The sequence below is a fragment of the Panthera pardus genome, unplaced genomic scaffold (genome assembly GCF_024362965.1).
Source record: "Panthera pardus isolate Hobbes unplaced genomic scaffold, ASM2436296v1 HiC_scaffold_12, whole genome shotgun sequence".
NCBI lineage: Eukaryota > Metazoa > Chordata > Mammalia > Carnivora > Felidae > Panthera > Panthera pardus.
This window is the reverse complement of record NW_026526677.1, coordinates 94,007,376-94,026,542: the sequence shown is the minus strand read 5'-3', so window position 1 is coordinate 94,026,542 and position 19,167 is coordinate 94,007,376. Positions and strand designations below refer to the sequence as shown.

General features: G+C 37.9%; 3 protein-coding genes across 3 annotated transcripts; all 3 read left to right on the top strand.

Annotated features, from left to right (window-relative positions):
- The first annotated feature begins 731 nt into the window (after positions 1–731).
- On the top strand, positions 732–1,697 carry LOC109257341 (olfactory receptor 8G1-like). Its single transcript, XM_019433370.2, has one exon. It carries the CDS (start codon positions 738–740, stop codon positions 1,695–1,697), a length of 960 nt encoding a protein of 319 aa, XP_019288915.2. The 5' UTR covers positions 732–737.
- A 5,719-nt stretch (positions 1,698–7,416) lies between these two features.
- On the top strand, positions 7,417–8,355 carry LOC109257342 (putative olfactory receptor 8G3). Its single transcript, XM_019433371.2, has one exon. It carries the CDS (start codon positions 7,420–7,422, stop codon positions 8,353–8,355), a length of 936 nt encoding a protein of 311 aa, XP_019288916.2. The 5' UTR covers positions 7,417–7,419.
- A 5,858-nt stretch (positions 8,356–14,213) lies between these two features.
- On the top strand, positions 14,214–18,447 carry LOC109257343 (putative olfactory receptor 8G2). The gene is made up of 2 exons (XM_019433372.2): positions 14,214–14,262; positions 17,489–18,447. Exons 1-2 carry the CDS (start codon positions 14,214–14,216, stop codon positions 18,445–18,447), a joined length of 1,008 nt encoding a protein of 335 aa, XP_019288917.2.
- Positions 18,448–19,167: the final 720 nt, after the last annotated feature.

Below are 19,167 nucleotides of genomic sequence, written 5' to 3'. Positions count from 1 at the left end.
TAAATTCCAGTTAGTTAACACATTGTAATATTAGTTTCAGGTGTACAATATAGTGATTCAACAATTCCATACATCACCTTGTGCTCATCACCACACATGGACTCCTTAATGCCCATCACCTATTTAGTCAATCCCCCCCCCAACCCACCTCCCCTCTGGTAACCATCAGTTTGTTCTCTATAGTTAAGAGTCTGTTTCTTGGTTTACTCTCTCTCTCTCTTTTTTCCCTTTGCTCATTTGTTTCTTAAATTCCATGTACGAGTGAAATCATATGATATTTGTCTTTCTCTGACTGACTGATTTTGCTTAGTGTAATAATACTGTCTAGCTCCATCCATGTCATTGCAAATGGCAAGATTTCATTCTTTTTTATGGCTGAATTATATTCTGTTATATATATAAATCTTTACATTTTTATTCATTCATCTATCAATGGACACTTGGGGTGCTTCCACAATTTGGCTAGGGTAAATAATGCTGCATAAACATAGAAGTGCATAAGACAAACTTTTACAGCATAGAACAAAAAAGGGACAGTTCTAACTGATATTTATTTACATGCCCCACATTATGGAGACCTCAGCGTCTTTGAGCGCTAACATAGATCAGGGACAGACAGAACTGAAGCTACATGGCTGAAAAGACAAATTCTGTTTCATACTACATTGCATGGTGGGACAATAAATATCTACCACAATTTTTCTTCTTCTCTTTCTACATAAAATTCCCAGAGGAAAATGACAGCAGGAAATCATTCCACAGTGACTGAGTTCATCCTTGCTGGGTTAACAGAGAGCCCAGAACTCCAGCTGCCCCTTTTCTTCCTCTTCCTAGGAGTCTATGTGGTCACGGTGGTGGGGAACCTGGCCATGATCACACTGATAGGGCTCAGTGCTCACCTGCACACCCCCATGTACTATTTCCTCAGCAATTTGTCCTTCATTGATCTCTGCCATTCCACCGTCATTACCCCTAAAATGCTAGTGAACTTTGTGACAGAGAGGAATTTCATCTCCTACCAAGCATGCATGACTCAACTCTACTTCTTCCTTGTTTTTGTTATATCGGAATGTCATATGTTGGCTATAATGGCATATGATCGCTATGTTGCCATCTGTAACCCATTGCTTTACAATGTCACCATGTCTTATCAGGTTTGCTCCCGGCTGGTAGCTGGGGTGTATATCATGGGCTTGACTGGTGCCACAGCTCACACAGGCTGCATGCTAAGAGTGCTCTTCTGTAAGGCTGACAGAATCAACCATTACTTCTGTGATCTTTTCCCACTGTTGGAGCTCTCCTGCTCCAGTACTTATATCAACGAGGTGGTAGTTTTGTGCTTCAGTGCACTTAATATCCTCGCCCCCAGCTTCATGATTCTCAGCTCCTACATCTTCATCATTGCCAGCATCCTCCGCATCCGCTCCACCGAAGGCAGAGCCAAAGCCTTCAGCACCTGCAGCTCCCACATCTCCGCTGTTGCCGTTTTCTTTGGATCCGCTGCGTTCATGTACCTGCAGCCATCATCCGTGAGCTCCCTGGACCAAGGAAAAGTGTCTTCTGTGTTTTACACCATTATTGTGCCTATGCTGAACCCCCTGATCTACAGCCTGAGGAATAAAGATGTCAGAGTTGTCCTGAATAAGATCCTTGAAAATAGAAGGAAATGGGTATTTTGCTTGAGAAAAGCTTTGTAATTCTCAGAGAAGGTTTGATAAGGAAGCAATCCAGAGACAACAGTGTATGTCCACAAGTAATGAAATTGTTCATTCTACTTGATAATTTTGAAGAACAGTGCGGGAGGACTGGATTCATAGTCCTGTCAGTCACATGGACAGGATTCATGCCAGTCACATGGACAGCATCACCATATGATAGGGTATATTAGACATTGACCTGGGCACCATGTGGACACGATAGCACACCAAGTGTATTGGACATAGAGTTAGAAAGCAAAGTGCATGCAAACAAAATTTGCAGAATTAGGATATCTCCTAGATATAGGATGCATAACAATGGTTATTTGCTAACTTAAATTGATGAAATAAGTCAAGTACAATTCCTTTGATAATACTTATTGCCTTATATTTTAATATGTTTTTCAAGACTTAACTTCTACTAGTTATAGGAAAGGATGGTATATTGTAAATCAGCATTATTAAAATATAGGGTTAATAAACTTTTAATTTTACATGTTTGGCATGAAGACTATGACTAACCACAATAGGTAACATACACTACCTGCCAGCCAAGGTTTTACCAGTAAGCTTTCCTTTCCCTCTTTTTTTTTTTTTAATTCAAATATAGTTGACACACAATGTTACTTCAGTTTCAGGTATAGAACATACTGATTCAACATCTCTGTACATTATTCTATGCTTGCCCCAAATGTAGCTACCATCTGTCCGCATACAATACTATTACAATACCATTAACTACATTCCATTTGCTGTGCCTTTTATTCTTGTGAGTTACTCATTCCATAACTGCAGGCCTGTACCTCCCTCTTCCCTTCATCCCTTTTTGCTCATACCCCATCCATCTCCCCTCTGGCAACCAAAAGTTTGTTCTCTGTATTTACAGGTCTAATTCTACTTTTTGTTTATTCATTTTGGTTTTTAGATTCCACATATGTGCGAAATCATATGGTATTTGTCTTTCTTGGTCTGACTTATTTCACTTAGCCTAATACCCTTTAGGTCCATCTATGTTGTTACAAATGGCAAGATCTTTTTTTTTTATGACTGTGTAATATTCCATTGTATAGATATGCTATATCATCTTTATCCACTTATGTATTGATGGACACTTGAATGGCTTCCATGGACACTTGAATGGCTATTGTAAATAATTCTGCATTACACATAAAGGTGCATGTATCCTTCTGAATTAATGTTTTGTTTCCTTTGGGTAAATATCCAGTAGTGGAATTATTGGATCATATGATATTTCTATTTTTAGCTTTTTGAGGAACCTCTATACTGTTTTCCACAGTGGCTGTACCAATTTACATTTCCACAAACAATACACAAGTGTTCCTTTTCTCCACATCTTCACCAAAGCTTATTTCTTGTCTTTCTGATTTTAGTCATTCTGACAGGTATAAGATGATATTGTAGTTTTGATTTGCATTTCCCTGATGATTAATGATGTTGAGTATCTTTTCATGTGCTGTTGGCCATCTATACATCTTCTTTGGAAAAATGTCTATTCAGGTCCCCTGGCCATTTTTAATGGGATTAAACCATCGGTTTTTATTACCAAACAAATAAAATGATTCAGTATTTATACAGAAATAAAATAATTTGTATAGCACACATATTTCTTTGCTCCTCATCATTTCTCTTTATTTTAGAAAAAAATAAAGTTACCATATCTCCTTCTTACTCTAATTAGGAACTTCCCAGGGATTTATGCAATATTTAGCATATGCTTTCACTTAGGCCACAAGTTAAAATATTCCAAACATCACTGTTTTCTGAGTACATTATGAAATCTAAATACAGTTAACAGAGACCAATGAAAAAAACTTTCAGATCTTACATAACCAGGTTGTTTTCCCTGATTTTCTACTTTGCCCTTGTGGGAAGGGACTTCAGAAAACTTTAGTGTATGTCTTATAAATTTCCTGAAATTTGCATTTAAAAATGGGCTGGCATGAAATCCACCAGAGCTCTAACAATATCTCTCACATCCTTGGTTCTAATGTGTAACCTAATAAGAACAATGAATAGCACTTTTGTGACACTATTAAGCCCTTGAGTACCAATGGAGAAAGGGAAATTCTAATTGTTTCTTCTCCCATGAGTGGATACTTGTGGGATAAGATCCTAGTGGGAGGCCATTATCATTGTTTGCTCTTAATCAGACCCTTAGCATCTATACCCAGAGTGTAAAATCCTCAGATAATATCAACCAACCTCTGCAGGGGGACAGACAGTTTTGGGCATCAGCTTCACCAGACATCAATATCAGTGACTAAAAACAATGGCCAAAGGAGACTTATAGGCTATGACTCCCTCAGCACTAAAGAGTCCTGCAAGGTTGGTACTCCGAACTATCCACCAGCATCGTCAGATCATTTTTCCCTTCAGAACAATGAAGAAGAAAAGTACACAGCACTGAATTCTCTGTGAAGAAGGAAAGCTATGTCTGAATCACAGTCCTTGGATTTTAAAATCTTAGCTTTCCACTCAGGCTCCTTTCCCAGCACACACAGAGATGTACACAGCCATTTCATCCTCACTTGTCCTCGTTCTATTGTTCACGCTTTCTCATGACCACAGGCCCCTTTGTTATCTCTCTGTCCCCTCTAGTATAAAATTACGGCAGAAACTTTTTTGTTTACTCATTTCAACTCAGGCAGTGTGAGGGCTTTGCCGACTTAGATTGAGTCTATGTTAATATATCTCTAACCTTCCTTCATAATTTTATTAAACACATATCGATTGAGGGTCACTAGATGCAAAGCACTGTGCTAAGTACTGTATTGATTTTACAGTCTAGTAGAGAAGGGAAACCAGTAAATAACTCATCCTAATTAATATAAAGTCAGTGCTTATGTAAAACACAAGAAATGTATTCATAGGCACACACACAAAATGGTCATGTTAACTGGGGCTCTCCTACTAAACTTTTCAAATATTTTTTTAAATGTTTATTTATTTTTGAGAGACTGAAAGAGGGAGAGAGAGAGAGAGAGAAAGAGTGTGTGTGTGTGTGTGTGTGTGTGTGTGTGTGGCAGAGAGAAAGGGAGACACAAAATCTGAAGCAGGCTCCAGGCTCTAAACTGTCAGCACAGAGCCCAAAGTGGGGCTGGAACTCATGAACCCCGAAATCATGACCTGAGCTGAAGTCTGACGTTCAATCCACTGAGCCACCCAGGTACCTCTCTCATATTAAATTCTTAACTAAATGATCCTAACTGCTGAATAAACGTCATAAGGTAGATGGAATGGAAGAAGAGAAAAGCTAAAGGGATATGGTGAGTAAAAACTAACAGTCTACCAAATAACTAAATAACATGGTATTTGTTGGGATATAAAAAAGAAAACTTTGTTGTTATTGTTGTAAATCTTTGAATGACAAATTAGTTTGAACTTTATTTGGAGACCTTGGAAAATACTGATTATTTTAAGAGGTTACTATTCAGTAAAAAAGTTGAAAATCTCTGTATTATCATGTGTTCATGGAAAGAAACAACAAGAAGATCTGCTGAGGAAAGAAATTGGAAACTCTTACTGCCATTATGGGAATGACAGTGTTGGGCGAATGAAAAACAGAGCAGGGAGATACTTAAATAGATTACAATTGAAACAACACTGACATTGATTAAGTTCTTACCAAGAGCCAGGAACTGTGCTGGGGACCTCACTTTACAGGTATCATTTAATTTAATTTTCACACAGGACAGAAATTAATGTTTTCATTTTTCAGAACATTAGAGCAAATGTAGGACTGAATTTTTTGCATCAATGGCTACTATGCTAATATCAGGACCTATTAGAAGTACACAGTCATGAAAGTTGGAATTTAAAGAGATATTCAGGATGATTTAATCCAACCACCCATCTAAACCTTGCATCCATCAACAATATCTGCTCCGTGGCCTTTTAGCCTGTGCTCGAACATTTCTGGCTATAAGATCAGATTATGTGTGACTGTAATGTTCTCTGATGTGAAACCAGATATTTCTTCCAATAGTTTCAAGCAGGTCATTTGACTTCATTCTCTTGGAGACATATAAAATGAGTCCAATATCAAAATGGGGAGCCTGGGTGGCTCAGTCAGTTAAGCATCTGACTCTTAATTTCGACTTAGGTCATGATCTTGGCTCAGGTAATGATCTCACAGTTCATGTGTTTGAGCCCTGCATTGGGGGTCCGTGCTGACAGCACTGAGCCTGCTTGGGATTCTCTCTTTCCCTCTCTCTCTGTCCTTTCCCAATTTTAGCATTCTCTCTCTCTCTATCAAAATAAATAAATAAACTTAAAAAAATGAATCCAACATCTTTTAAATGTAGCATTATGTTGAACATTTGGCAGTAACTGTTATGTGTCACATAAATCTTTTTTTGCTAATAAATATCCTCAGTTACTTCAGCCATTCCTTAAAAGACAAGATTTCTGATACTTTTTCTGAAATTTTCCAGTTTTTCTAAATCACAGAAAGCATTGTAACACAAATTGAAAACAATATTCCAACTGTTGCTTGAGTATTAAGAAAATAAATTTCCATTTTCTAGAATCTCTTTAATTTCTTTGCAATCTAAATGAAATATATATTAGCCTTTTTTTTAAAAAAAATCACATCGTTGTCTCGTATTGAACTTAATCTAAAATTTGTAGTTGTATTTTGCACGTGTTCTAATAATCCATACCTCTATCGTCTTTCAATTCTGTAGAGAGTACGTAAGAAATACATGATAAGAAGACACCAGGGTGTTTTTCTTCCAAAACCTTGCTCATATTTTGGGAATAAGTGTAGTTTTCTGGCCTCCATCACCAACATGAAGTCCAATTAACTTAAATTATTTATAATCCTCTGCTTCTCTGGCCATAGTGATGCAATATATTATCTAAATTTTGGCCATTGTGTCACTCCCCTGGGATTAGTTGAATTTATAAACAAAGGAAGACAGTTTTCACTATGGGAGAAGTTGTTGAGGTGTAAGTATACTATGTTCTTACCTTATGAGGCAGCAGCTTTCTTCCTGGGTGAAGGAACCCTCGACGAGCAGACTCGCAGAATTCCAGGTGGGATGGTATTGGTAGTTGCCCAGTTCTTCAGGTTTTTATTCTGAGTTCGAGTTCTAGTCAGGAAAATGATTCAGGTCAAAATAACAACTTTTTACAGACTTGTGAATCCTATGTTTATTAACTGTATAAAACAAGTTACTCTTTCTTATTTTGAATTAAATGAAAATTTAATCATTATGCCATTTGATAAGTGTGACATTAATTTATACATATAGGATACCCCAAAGGATATAGGAAAGAGTCATTAGAAATAACAGTAGTTGAATTACCATATTGTAACCTGAAACTAGTATTAGACTGCATGTTAATTAACTGGAATTTGAATAAAGACTTAAAAAAAAGAAATAATGGTAGTAACTTTCCTACTAACTAGCTCAAAAAAAATCTAAAACTTGGTGTTTTCTATTAAAAATTAGAAATATCTTAATTATAAGTATCTTGAATTTTTCTCTGGTCAGCTGGAATCATAGGTTGCCCTAGAGTGATGGAAGAGATTCAAGAGATACCAACATTATGAATGTCCCTTGATGAGGAATAGAATAATGATCTCCATAAAATTATTCTGTCTCATACACACACACACACACACACACACACACACACACACACCACAAGTACACTCATTTTCTGTTTTTTAAGCTTAGAACCAGATGAGGGGATAATGGACCCTGGAAATATTTCCACAGTGACTGAGTTCATCCTCGCTGGGCTAACAGAGAAGACCGGATTCCAGCTGCCCCTTTTCTTCTTCTTCCTAGGAGTCTATGTGGTCAGGGTGGTGGGGAACCTGGCCATGATCACACTGATAGGGCTCAGTGCTCACCTGCACACCCCCATGTACTATTTCCTCAGCAATTTGTCCTTCATTGATCTCTGCCATTCCACTGTCATTACCCCCAAAATGCTGGTGAACTTTGTGACTGAGAAGAACATAATTTCCTACTCAGCATGCATGACTCAGCTCTATTTCTTCCTCCTTTTTGCTATCTCAGAGTGTCACATGTTAGCTGCAATGGCTTATGACCGCTATGCTGCCATCTGTAACCCCTTGCTTTACAATGTCGTCACGTCTTCACACATCTGTTTCCGGCTCACAGTGGGAGTTTATATTTTGGGCATCGTTGGATCTACAATCCATACGGCTTTTATGATGAGGCTCCTTTTCTGCCAGCGCAATGTGATTAACCATTATTTCTGTGATCTCTTTCCACTCCTGGAGATATCCTGTTCCAGCATCTTCATCAATGAATTATTGGTCCTAGTCTTGAGTGCATTTAACATTCTGACTCCTGCCTTCACCATCCTTGCCTCCTACATCTTCATCATTGCCAGCATCCTCCGCATCCGCTCCACCGAGGGCAGGTGCAAAGCCTTCAGGACCTGCAGCTCCCACATCTCCGCTGTTGCCGTTTTCTTTGGATCTGCTGCGTTCATGTACCTGCAGCCATCATCCGTGAGCTCCATGGACCAAGGGAGAGTGTCCTCTGTGTTTTATACCACCATTGTGCCCATGCTGAACCCCCTGATCTATAGTCTGCAGAATAAGGATGTCAAATTTGCCCTGAAGAAAATTCAGGGCAGTAGAAAATGTTCATGAATAGAATCAATATCATAATGTCATATCAGAAGCAGGTCTTTCAGATTTGCTGAGATATGTAATGTGTTAGGTTTATTGTACACAGTTTTGGAAATCCAATGACACTTCCCCAAAGAACACAATTCCTAAATTCCCCTCCAGGCCACTCCTTTGAACCTTATTAAAGTGATTATGTGTGGAGAAATACAAAGAATAAAGTCAAAGACTCTTGAGTATGAAAGTAGCCTTAGTTTTATTTTAATTATAATACAACAATAAGATGACAATGAATATTTTGAAGATAATAGCAATATGTATATTATTAAGATTTTATGAAATATCAAGCAATATGCCGAACACTTTAAATGGACAACTTTGTTTACAGCATTTACTTACCAAATATTTAGTTTTCCCTGAGGAAAAGCCCTAGTATTATTCCCCTTTAAAAGAAATAGAACCTTATTTAGTTTGAGTAAATGCCCTATGTCCCAAACATAATAAGTTATTAATCCTAGGCAGTTTGGCTCCAGGACCCATGATTTTACTTAAACGGTACTTTGGCCTCAAGTAACTGTAGACAGGTCTAAGACATCCTAGAAATTTCCTGTACACAAACAGCTTCCCTAGTTCCTTATATGACAGTGCTGCTTTCCTATAGATATCTTCAATCCTATTTTCACTTTTATTTCATTTGATATAATCAGAATCTTTCAAACCTGTGACGATCAAAGCAAAATATTGGAGACTCCTTATGGAGTCCCATTACAGAAACTAAAGTTATTATTCTTGATAGCAATAATTTGTATAGTAGCTCAACCAACACTGCGTTGTCTTTATACCAGTGACCATGCACCTATTTATGAAGTAACTGCTACAAAAGCTAAAAATCTTGCTAAGCTGTATCATTTTCATGTGGTTATGCTCTTTCCCCCATAATTTACAAACAATTGCTATGTCATGTCAATTTTATCTTTAAAACATGTTTCCCTTCATATTTTGCTTTTCTGCTTCTGGACATTTAAAATCTTGTAACTGAGGACTTGTTTGATAATTCTGAATATTCAACTGTTCTCTCTCCCTTCTCAGTTCAAACCTGCCACCTCATCATTGTCAGATCAATGTTCCTAGGAGAGTATGCTGTTTTATTCACCTGATATGAAAGTTGCAGTGTTTACATATAGTTTCCAAAGACAGAAAAAAAAATATCTTACCACTCTTGTATTCCATTAACCATTCATTCGTTGATATCAAATGTTCATATGAGAAAGCCTTCATATTTTTATTTGACTTAATTTTCATCGGTCCAAAAATGGATAAGAAAAATGGTTACAGTTCATGAATCACCTCTGGATCACTGTCAGACATCACTCATTTTAGTGAAGGGAGGTGCTGAATTTTTTTTTAGGCAGGGGAGTGAAAAAAGTAGTTTTACATGTTAGTAGTATCACACTTATGCTGGTTGGAAGATAATGGAAAGACAACAAGGCTGAATCAAGACCGGTCAGCAGCCATTTGATTGTTCTAAACAGGACACTTCATGCAGTGACAGTGGAGCCAGAAAGGAAGGAGAGTGTCAAGGGATTTTTGAAAAGTGGATTGTTCAGACATGGCTGAACCGAGGTGAGTTGAAGGTCCAGGAAAGTGTTAAGGATGGATGCAAATTTCTACTTTGGATTACTAAATAGGATGATGAAAGACAAATATGATTTCACTCATATGTGGAATTTAAGAAACACAACAGATGAATATAGGGGACGGGAGGGAAAGATAAGAAAAAAACGGAGAAGGAGGCAAATCATAAGAGACTTCTTCAAAACAGAGAAGAAACTGGGGGTTGCAGGAGGGTAGGTAAGGGGGAATGGGCTAAATGGGTGATGGGCATTAAGGAGGGCATTTCTTGGGATGAGCACTGGGTGTTGTATGTAAGTGATGAACCACTGGGTTCTACTCCTGAAACCAATACGACACTCTATGTTAACTAACTTGAAAAAATAAGATAAAATAATAAAATAAAATAAAATAATGAATGAATGAGTGAATGAATGAATGAATGAATGAATAAATGAAGGACAATGATGGTAGAACTCTCAAGATGGGGCTCTAGGTAACATTTCACAGCAAAGCAATTGGGTTACATAAGTCTGTAAAATTCAACTCTCCCTCTATATTTCTCTCTGTCAGTTTCTCTATCTATGCATATGTAAAAATGGACACATGCACACACACATATTTTTAAATTTCCGGAATCACTACATATATCCTGACAGAATGGAAACCGTGGCTTTGCAAATTTCAGTACCTTTCATTATTGTATAATCATTTATGGAAATGGTTCTTTAAACCCTTCCCACTCCTGTCTTCACCTCCAACTCTCTTCCCACTTCGTTAACTCAGCACACTGAGGAAACAGGCAGCTCTAGTCTGCTCACCTGTAGAGTGGCATTCCAGACATATAGTTTCTTCTAAAAATGTCCCAGAATCCTGCGGCCACCGCTATTCCAAAGCTAAAAGAAGCTTTGGGATGTGTGGGAATGTAAAACATTGCTTGAAACTGAAAGGATCATAGAGAGTGAAAGGGATTCAAAACAAGAGATCCTCTGATGCCTCGTTCCTGAGGTTGCTCCACAGACCAGCGGCATGGGCAAAAGCTGAGAGTATGTTAAAACGCAGTTATCTCAAGCCCTACACTGGCCTTATTAAATCAAGAATCTGCTTTTGAACGACAAGATTCCCTCATTACACCTGCGCACATTAAAGTTAAGGGGTTTTAAAAAATATTGTCATCAGACCACAGATACTAAGATTTTGATTTAATTGATATGGGGTACAATCGAGATATAGAGATTTTTAAAAACCACCCTTGATTATTTTAAATGTGCCTCCATAAGTGAGAAACACTAATATTACCCAAAACTAATATAAAATTAAACTCCTTTGAAGATTGAACTTAACGCATTTAATGCTATTTTATAAGAGCTCCCCTGATATGAGTGTCCAATTTACCTTAAATCATACTGCACTCAATGTGCTTCCAATTGTCCCAGCTTAGGGGGAAAAAGGCAAAAATATGTAAGGAAGAGGAATTAATATGGAACACTGGTGGCTATAATAAAATATTTTCTTTAAATATACAATTTAGCAAGTAGAATTATTTTCAGTGAGGACCTCAAGAAAAGCAAACATTACACGAGAATTCTGAATTCTTACCCTGTAACCCTATCCAATTATGTATAGATCTGACTTTGAATCAAGTAAGTATCTTACCTACTTATGCATAAAATAAACATATTTTATAAAAGAAAATGGTTCAATTAATTATTTAAAAATTCTGGCCCTATTGGGGCACGTGGGTGGCTCAGTTGGTTAAGTGTCTAACTTCATTCAGGTCATGATCTCACAGCTCGTGAGTCTGAGCCCCACACTGGGCTTCGTGCTGCTGGTTAGGAGCCTGCTTGGGATTCTCGCTCTCTCCTCCCTCTCTGCCCCTTCTCGACTCGTGCTTTCTCTCTCTCTCAAAATAGATAAATCAACTTAAAAAAAATTCTGGCCCTATTAAAAGAAAGATACCCTGTCAAGATGTGCCCTGATCCTCTTAAACCTGCTATTCACTGTATGGACTGTGAACCAAACCCACTGGCTAGGAGCTTGTAAGAAATGCAGAATCTCAAACCCCATTCAGACCTGCTGGACCAGAACCTGCATTAAAAAAAAAAAAATTCAGGTGATCCCGTGAAAAATCTTTATCACTAATTGATAAATCCAAAATTGACAAAGAATCCCTAGAATGGACATCTAGAAGGAAAAAGTTAGACACCTGGGAAATGCTAACAGCAATTGCTTCTTTTCTCAAAGTCTTGTTCCTTGAGACATGGAAATCCTCAAGAGTATTTGTCTCCTTGTTGTTTGGTGCCTGGCATGCCTGAGTCCAGGACCAACCTTCAGAGCGCACTGGTCAGAACGGCTCAGGGGGCTGAGAAGCGGAGGAGTTTGCTACCCTGAAGCTGGAGAAATGCAGACTGAAGACCTACAATTGGAGACACTGATCTGTGACCTCAAAGATTATGATTCACTAATTCTGGCATTAGAATAAGAAGTCTGTAATACAAATCTCTCCAGATGAGAGCATTCGGACCGTTGACAAATTAAAAGTTTTGAGAATATTTCTAAAGGTCTAGAAACCATTAAGAAAAGAATTTTTATCAGTATCAAATAGGTGGATGGAAAGGAGGCAGTGGCAATAACAAGTAAAGCAACTGCATATGTAATATAATAGTTGAGATAACATTCAAAATTGGCAATCTAAAAATAGCGGGATGTATGAATTATTTAGAGCTGTGGAGGTAATCTTGGGGAGAAGAAATGGAAAGAGAAACTGTTTATCAGAGCTCCTCTACCGAGATTAAATTGTCCCTGGAGTAATGAGTGTAGGGAAGATGTTTCGGGAAGTTCTGATTCTCATTTGATCATGTTTATATTTCTACAGTCATAAGCTTTATAAATACGGTAGTCTCCCTAGGTGAGTCTGATGACCAAACAGGTGGAGAAATCCTGAATTAGTCAACACTCAAATATGCTCTATATCTGATCGTAAAGCAATAGCTCACAGGACTCTGTCTTACAAGCATATCATGCTTCTTGCCTGTATGAGATGATGAACGGTGTCTGTGTCATGTCTACCTTGAGCAACTGAAATATTGGCCTTGATGTAAAATTTCTGTGAGGTGAGACAGGCTGGACTGTAGAAAGAAAGGTGTTTTCTGATCCTACACGTAGATTTTAAATGGACACAGATTCTAGGAGAAAGGGGTATAGACCATGAAGGACAGTCCACTAAAATATCTACCTTGAGCTTCTAGACTCCAGTGTTGTGACCTCTTGAGAATCATACTTTCCAGGATAGATCTGGTAGCTGAGCTGGTATTTTCCATGAATCCTGAGAGAACCCCAGATACAACCAAAGGATCCCATCCGTACTTTTCCATTTTGCCTTAAGATCTTGCTTCTTTGAGTTTAAATGTTATATCCAGGGCCCATTTGGTGGCAAGAATAACCAGAGAATAGCTGGGTCCAGAAGGAAGCAGACCTTCCTAATTGAAGAGTCTCTTAGGAATTCACAACAGGAAAATGGAAAGTCCATTGTGTCTTGTTTTATGCAAGTTTCAAAATGGTCAAATGTTGAAATTCTGGGGATTGTCTCAGGGACAATGTATCTACACTGTTACTCAACAAATCTCTTTTAATTGTAGAGGAAAATAAGTCATCTTCTCCCTTGTTAGGCATGTTAGGAATTTCTCATGGGGTTATGGCAATATCTAGTAGATGCTTTTATATTCAGCCCCCAAGTTGAAATATTCCAAGTAATGCCATTCTATGAGCACATTATGATATCTAAATACAGTTAGTAGAGGTCAATGAACACAAAAACTTTCAAATCTTACATACAAAAGTGTTTTCCCTGATTTTCTATTTATCCCTTGTCGGAAATCAGTTCAGAAAATTCCTTTAGACTATGTTTTAAAAGTTACATGAATTCTTGACCTTTTAAATATCTTGGCATGATATTCACTCAAGCTCTAACAAAATCTAATACTTCCTCGTTTTCAATCCATAATTTAACAAGAACAATGATTCTCACCTTTGTGACACTATCAAACACTTGAGAACCAATAGGGGAAAAGGGAAATTCTGAGTGTTTCTTTTCCCAAAGGTTGATACCCATGGGATGAGATTCTAGTGGGAGCCCATTATCATTCCTTGTTCCTAATCAGACTCTTGGCATCACTGCCCAATGTATAAAATCATCATACCATCTCAACCAACCTTTGCAGAAGGCCATCAGCTTCATTACAGATCAGGATCAGTGACCCCAAATTATTGCCATGAAGACTTTTAGTCCAAGGCCCCCTCAGCACCAAGGTGTCCTGCCAGGTTAGTACTCAGAACTATCTACCAGCATCACCAGATCATTTTTCCCTTCAGAAGAATGGAAGAGAGAATTATACATGGCTGCAGTTCTGGGGGGGCAAGAGGGGTATGTCTGAGTATGTCCCAGTCCTTGACTTTAAAAGTTTTAGAGTTCTCTACTCTAGCTCCCTCCCAGTGCACTCATTCTTTATTTCTACCTGTTATCACTCTAATATTCACATTATCAGGTGAACAAAAAGATAGACTTATCATCTCCTTGTCCCCTACTGAATAGAATTCTGGCGAACACTTTTTTTTATTCACACCAGGCAGTGTGAAGACTTTGTTCACTTATATTGAGTCTATGTTGGGTTATGTCTAACATCCTTTTAACACTTTTATTAAAAACACGTATTTACTGATATTTGCTGTATGTGGCAAGTACTATGTTGCATTTATAGCTTAGTTGAAAAGAACCAGTACATAACTCATAATAATTAATGCAGAATTATATACATGCTAAATGTAAACATAAGAAACATCTTCTTGAACATGCAGAAAATGGTCTTATTAATTGGAGCTTTCACTATGAAAGCCCTTAACTAAAGGGCCCTAACTATTAAATAGATTTCACAGGGCACAGGGAATAAATGAAAAAAGTAAAAAGCTAAAAGAATATGATGAGAGCCAACAAAATGCTCTTTGTGAAATGGTTAAATCATGTAATACTTGCCGGGAAATGAAAAAGAAAAATTTTCTTTTTGTTACCAGATGATATAAATCTTTGAATGACAAGGAAATTAGTTTGGACTTTATGTGAAGGCTATGAAAAAGATTGATGATAGGAAGTTAGTATTCAGTGCAAAATATCAACTCTCTGTATTTTGTATGTGTCAGTGTAGGAAGGAGGGACAAGAAGATGTGCTAAGGAAAAAAAATGAACTCTGGCCATCAATAAGGAAAGAAAATGCTGGTCAAATAAAATATAAAACAGAGCAAATTCAGAAGATTAAAATTAAATTAACATTGACATTATTAAGTTCTTACCAAGAACCATGAACTGTGCTTAGCACCTTGTGGGCATCGTTTAATTTAGTTTTCATTGGAGACAGATGATAGCATTTTTTGTTTTTCAGAGGTCTGGAGATTGGATGTAATTATCCCAAGGTTGCACAGCAAGTATGGGGTTGAGTTGAGATTTCAATGCATTCTGGTCTAACTCAATTATCAAGACCCGCTAGAATTAGCGAATCATGAACCAGTGAAACTGGACGAGGTGATAAGGATGATTTAATCCCATCACCCATTAGGTGCTTGTGTCCTTGAACAATATCAGCTTGGAAAATGGTTATTCAGGCTGTGCTCAAACATTTCTGACTGTAAGATCAAGGATCTTTCTGAGACTGTTCGTCTTTGTTGTGAAACCAAAGATTTCTCTCCAGAGTTTCAAGCAGTTAGCTTTATTTCACTCTCTTGGAGACATAGGCAATGAGTACAGTTCTTCTTCTTCTTCTTCTTCTTCTTCTTCTTCTTCTTCTTCTATTTTTTTTAAGGTGGGGAGGGGTAGAGGGAGGGAGAGATTTCAAGCAGGCTCCATGTCCAGCCCAGACCATGAACTGAGAACCTGAGCCAAAGTCAAGAGTTGGATGCTTAACTGACTGAGCCACCCAGGCACCTTTCCAGTACTTCTTAAATAAAGCAATTTGTTGAACAGTGACACATTGAACAGATGACACTGTTGAACATGTCATGTTGTCACGTGCCACATGAATTTTTGCTTTGCCAGCAAAATATCTTTGGTTATTTGCCCACTCTTAAAATGACAAATTTCTAGATCATGTTTTCTGAAGTTGTCCAATTTTTCTATATCACATAAAGTATTTGACCCTAACCTAAAAACACTAATCTAACAATTGCTTGAATATTAAGAATATGAATTTGCATTTTCTAGAATGTACTCATTTTCTTTCCAAGTCAAAACTCAAGGTACATTGGTCTTTAAAAAAAAAAAACAAAAACAACACATCACACTGTAGATTGGCATTGAACATAGCCTACAAGTTCTAATTGTATTTGTGTGTGCACTAGTGATCCATATCTTCACTGTCTTGGAACTCTGTAAAAACCACACACAAATTACAGGATTATAAAACAAGACCAGGAGAGTAAAACCTACAGTTTGTCTTCAAAATCCCTTCTCATATTTTGAGAATATAAATAGTTTTCTGACCTCCACCACTTAAAGCAGGAAATCCAAGTTGCTTAGACCAATCATACGCACCCCTGGTCATATTGGTGGGCAACATGACCTACATTTAAGCCATTATATGATAGCCTGGGATTAACCAAATTAGAATAAGGGAGAATGGCTCTTTGTTCTGGGAACAGCTGTTGAGATACAAGCATGATGTCTGCCAAACAGTATGTTTCTGCTCTTGGGGTGATCGGCCTGAGGGATGAGAGCTGGTGCATATAAAGCAGAGATTCTCCAGTGGAAAGATATCAGTAATTGACCATCCTTCAGCTATTTTGAGATGAGATACAGTAAGGAAAAAAGCTCAGACTAACATAATTACTCTTTGCGGACTTTTGAATCCTATGTTTATTCATTATAGAAAGCACATGCTACTATTATTTATTCTGAATAAATCAAAACTGTTTGCCATTTGACTAGCATGATATTAATATATACATATAGAACATGGGAGGAAGAAAGAGGCCACACAAATAACAGTCGTAATGTCCCTTCTGACTGACTTTAAAAGTCTGGAAATTGGTGCTTTCTCTTAAAAAGTTATGAGATATCTTTTTTTTTTAAGTTTATTTTTTCATTTTGAGAGAAAGAGAGAGAGCGAGAGAGAGACAGGGAGAGACAGAGAGAATCCCAAGCAGACTCCAAACTCTCAGTGCAGAGTCTGATGCAAGGCTCAAACCCACGAACTGTGAGATCATGACCTGAGTCGAAATCAAGAGTCAGATGCTTAACTGACAGAACCACTCAGGTGCCGCAAAAAGGTTATGAAATTTCTAATTTATAAGGTTCTTGAAGTCTGTAATTACTTCTCCAGTTCAACCAGAATCACTGATTGATCAGCAGGAAAGACTCAATAGATCCCTGAATTGTGAATCTCTTCTGGTCAGGAATAATGATCTTCATGGAATTATTCTTCTCTTCACATATACTCACACAAACATATATGTGTACACACAAGTACACATACAGAGGAATATTCATTTTTTTCTCTTTTAGAATCAGAACCTGCTGCAAAGATAAGGGACTCTGGAAATCATTCCACAGTGACTGAGTTCATCCTCGCTGGACTAACAGAGAAACCAGAACTTCAGCTGCCTCTTCTCATTCTCTTCCTAGGAGTCTATGTGGTCACGGTGGTGGGGAACCTGGCCATGATCACACTGATAGGGCTCAGTGCTCACCTGCACACCCCCATGTACTATTTCCTCAGCAATTTGTCCTTCATTGATCTCTGCCATTCCACTGTCATTACCCCCAAAATGCTAGTGAACTTTGTGACTGAGAAGAACATAATTTCCTACTCAGCATGCATGACTCAGCTCTACTTCTTCCTCCTTTTTGGTATTGCAGAGTGTCACATGTTAGCTGCAATGGCTTATGACCGCTATGCTGCCATCTGCAACCCCTTGCTTTACAATGTCGTCACGTCTTCACACATCTGCTTCCGGCTCACAGTGGGAGTTTATATTTTGGGCATCGTTGGATCTACAATCCATACGCTGTTTATGATGAGGCTCCTTTTCTGCCAGCGCAGTGTGATTAACCATTATTTCTGTGATCTCTTTCCACTCCTGGAGATATCCTGTTCCAGCATCTTCATCAATGAGTTATTGGTCCTAGTCTTGAGTGCATTTAACATTCTGACTCCTGCCTTCACCATCCTTGCCTCCTACATCTTCATCATTGCCAGCATCCTCCGCATCCGCTCCACCGAGGGCAGGTGCAAAGCCTTCAGGACCTGCAGCTCCCACATCTCCGCTGTTGCCGTTTTCTTTGGATCTGCTGCGTTCATGTACCTGCAGCCATCATCCGTGAGCTCCATGGACCAAGGGAAAGTGTCCTCTGTGTTTTATACCACCATTGTGCCCATGCTGAACCCCCTGATCTATAGTCTGCAGAATAAGGATGTCAAATTTGCCCTGAAGAAAATTCAGGGCAGTAGAAAATGTTCATGAATAGAATCAATATCATAATGTCATATCAGAAGCAGGTCTTTCAGATTTGCTGAGATATGTAATGTGTTAGGTTTATTGTTCAAATTTTTGGAAATCCAATGACACTTCCCCAAAGAACACAATTCCTAAATTCCCCTCTAGGCCACTCCTGTAAACCTTATTACAGTATTTATGTGTGGAGAAATACTAAGAATGAAATCAAAGACTCTTGAGTATGAAAGGAGCCTCAGGTTTATGTTTAATAATAACATACACAACAATAATAACGATGATGATGATGATGAAGATAATAATTATAACATATGTTATGATATCCTATGAAATTTGAAGTACTGTGTCAAGCATTTTAAGTAAATAACTTTACTTAATATTTATTCTGTCACAGAATGTGCTATTTTCCTTTGAAAGATGAGGATATAGAACCTTATTTGGTTTGTAGGTGCCCTGGTCCCAAACATAATAACGATCTTTCTACAAAATTGACTCCATGGCCCACAATTTTATTCAAAGTGGCCCCGGATGATGGTGGATAGGTCTGAGACATCCTTGAGAATTTCTTTCTACACATATATCATCTCCAGTTCCCTATGTGACTGATGCTTTCCTATAAATAATTTCAATGCGAACTGCACTTTTATTTCATATGATACAAAGAAAATAATAAAAATCTTTCAAACCTGTACAGATAAAAGCCAAAACAGAGCAAACACGGAGACTCAT

Coding starts and splice junctions, on each gene's coding strand:
- LOC109257343 (XM_019433372.2), top strand. CDS start 14,214: ATGAAGACTTTTAGTCCAAGGCCCCCTCAGCACCAAGGTGTCCTGCCA. Junction 14,263..17,488: donor GCACCAAGGTGTCCTGCCAG/GTTAGTACTCAG, acceptor TTTCTCTTTTAG/AATCAGAACCTGCTGCAAAG.
- LOC109257342 (XM_019433371.2), top strand. CDS start 7,420: ATGGACCCTGGAAATATTTCCACAGTGACTGAGTTCATCCTCGCTGGG.
- LOC109257341 (XM_019433370.2), top strand. CDS start 738: ATGACAGCAGGAAATCATTCCACAGTGACTGAGTTCATCCTTGCTGGG.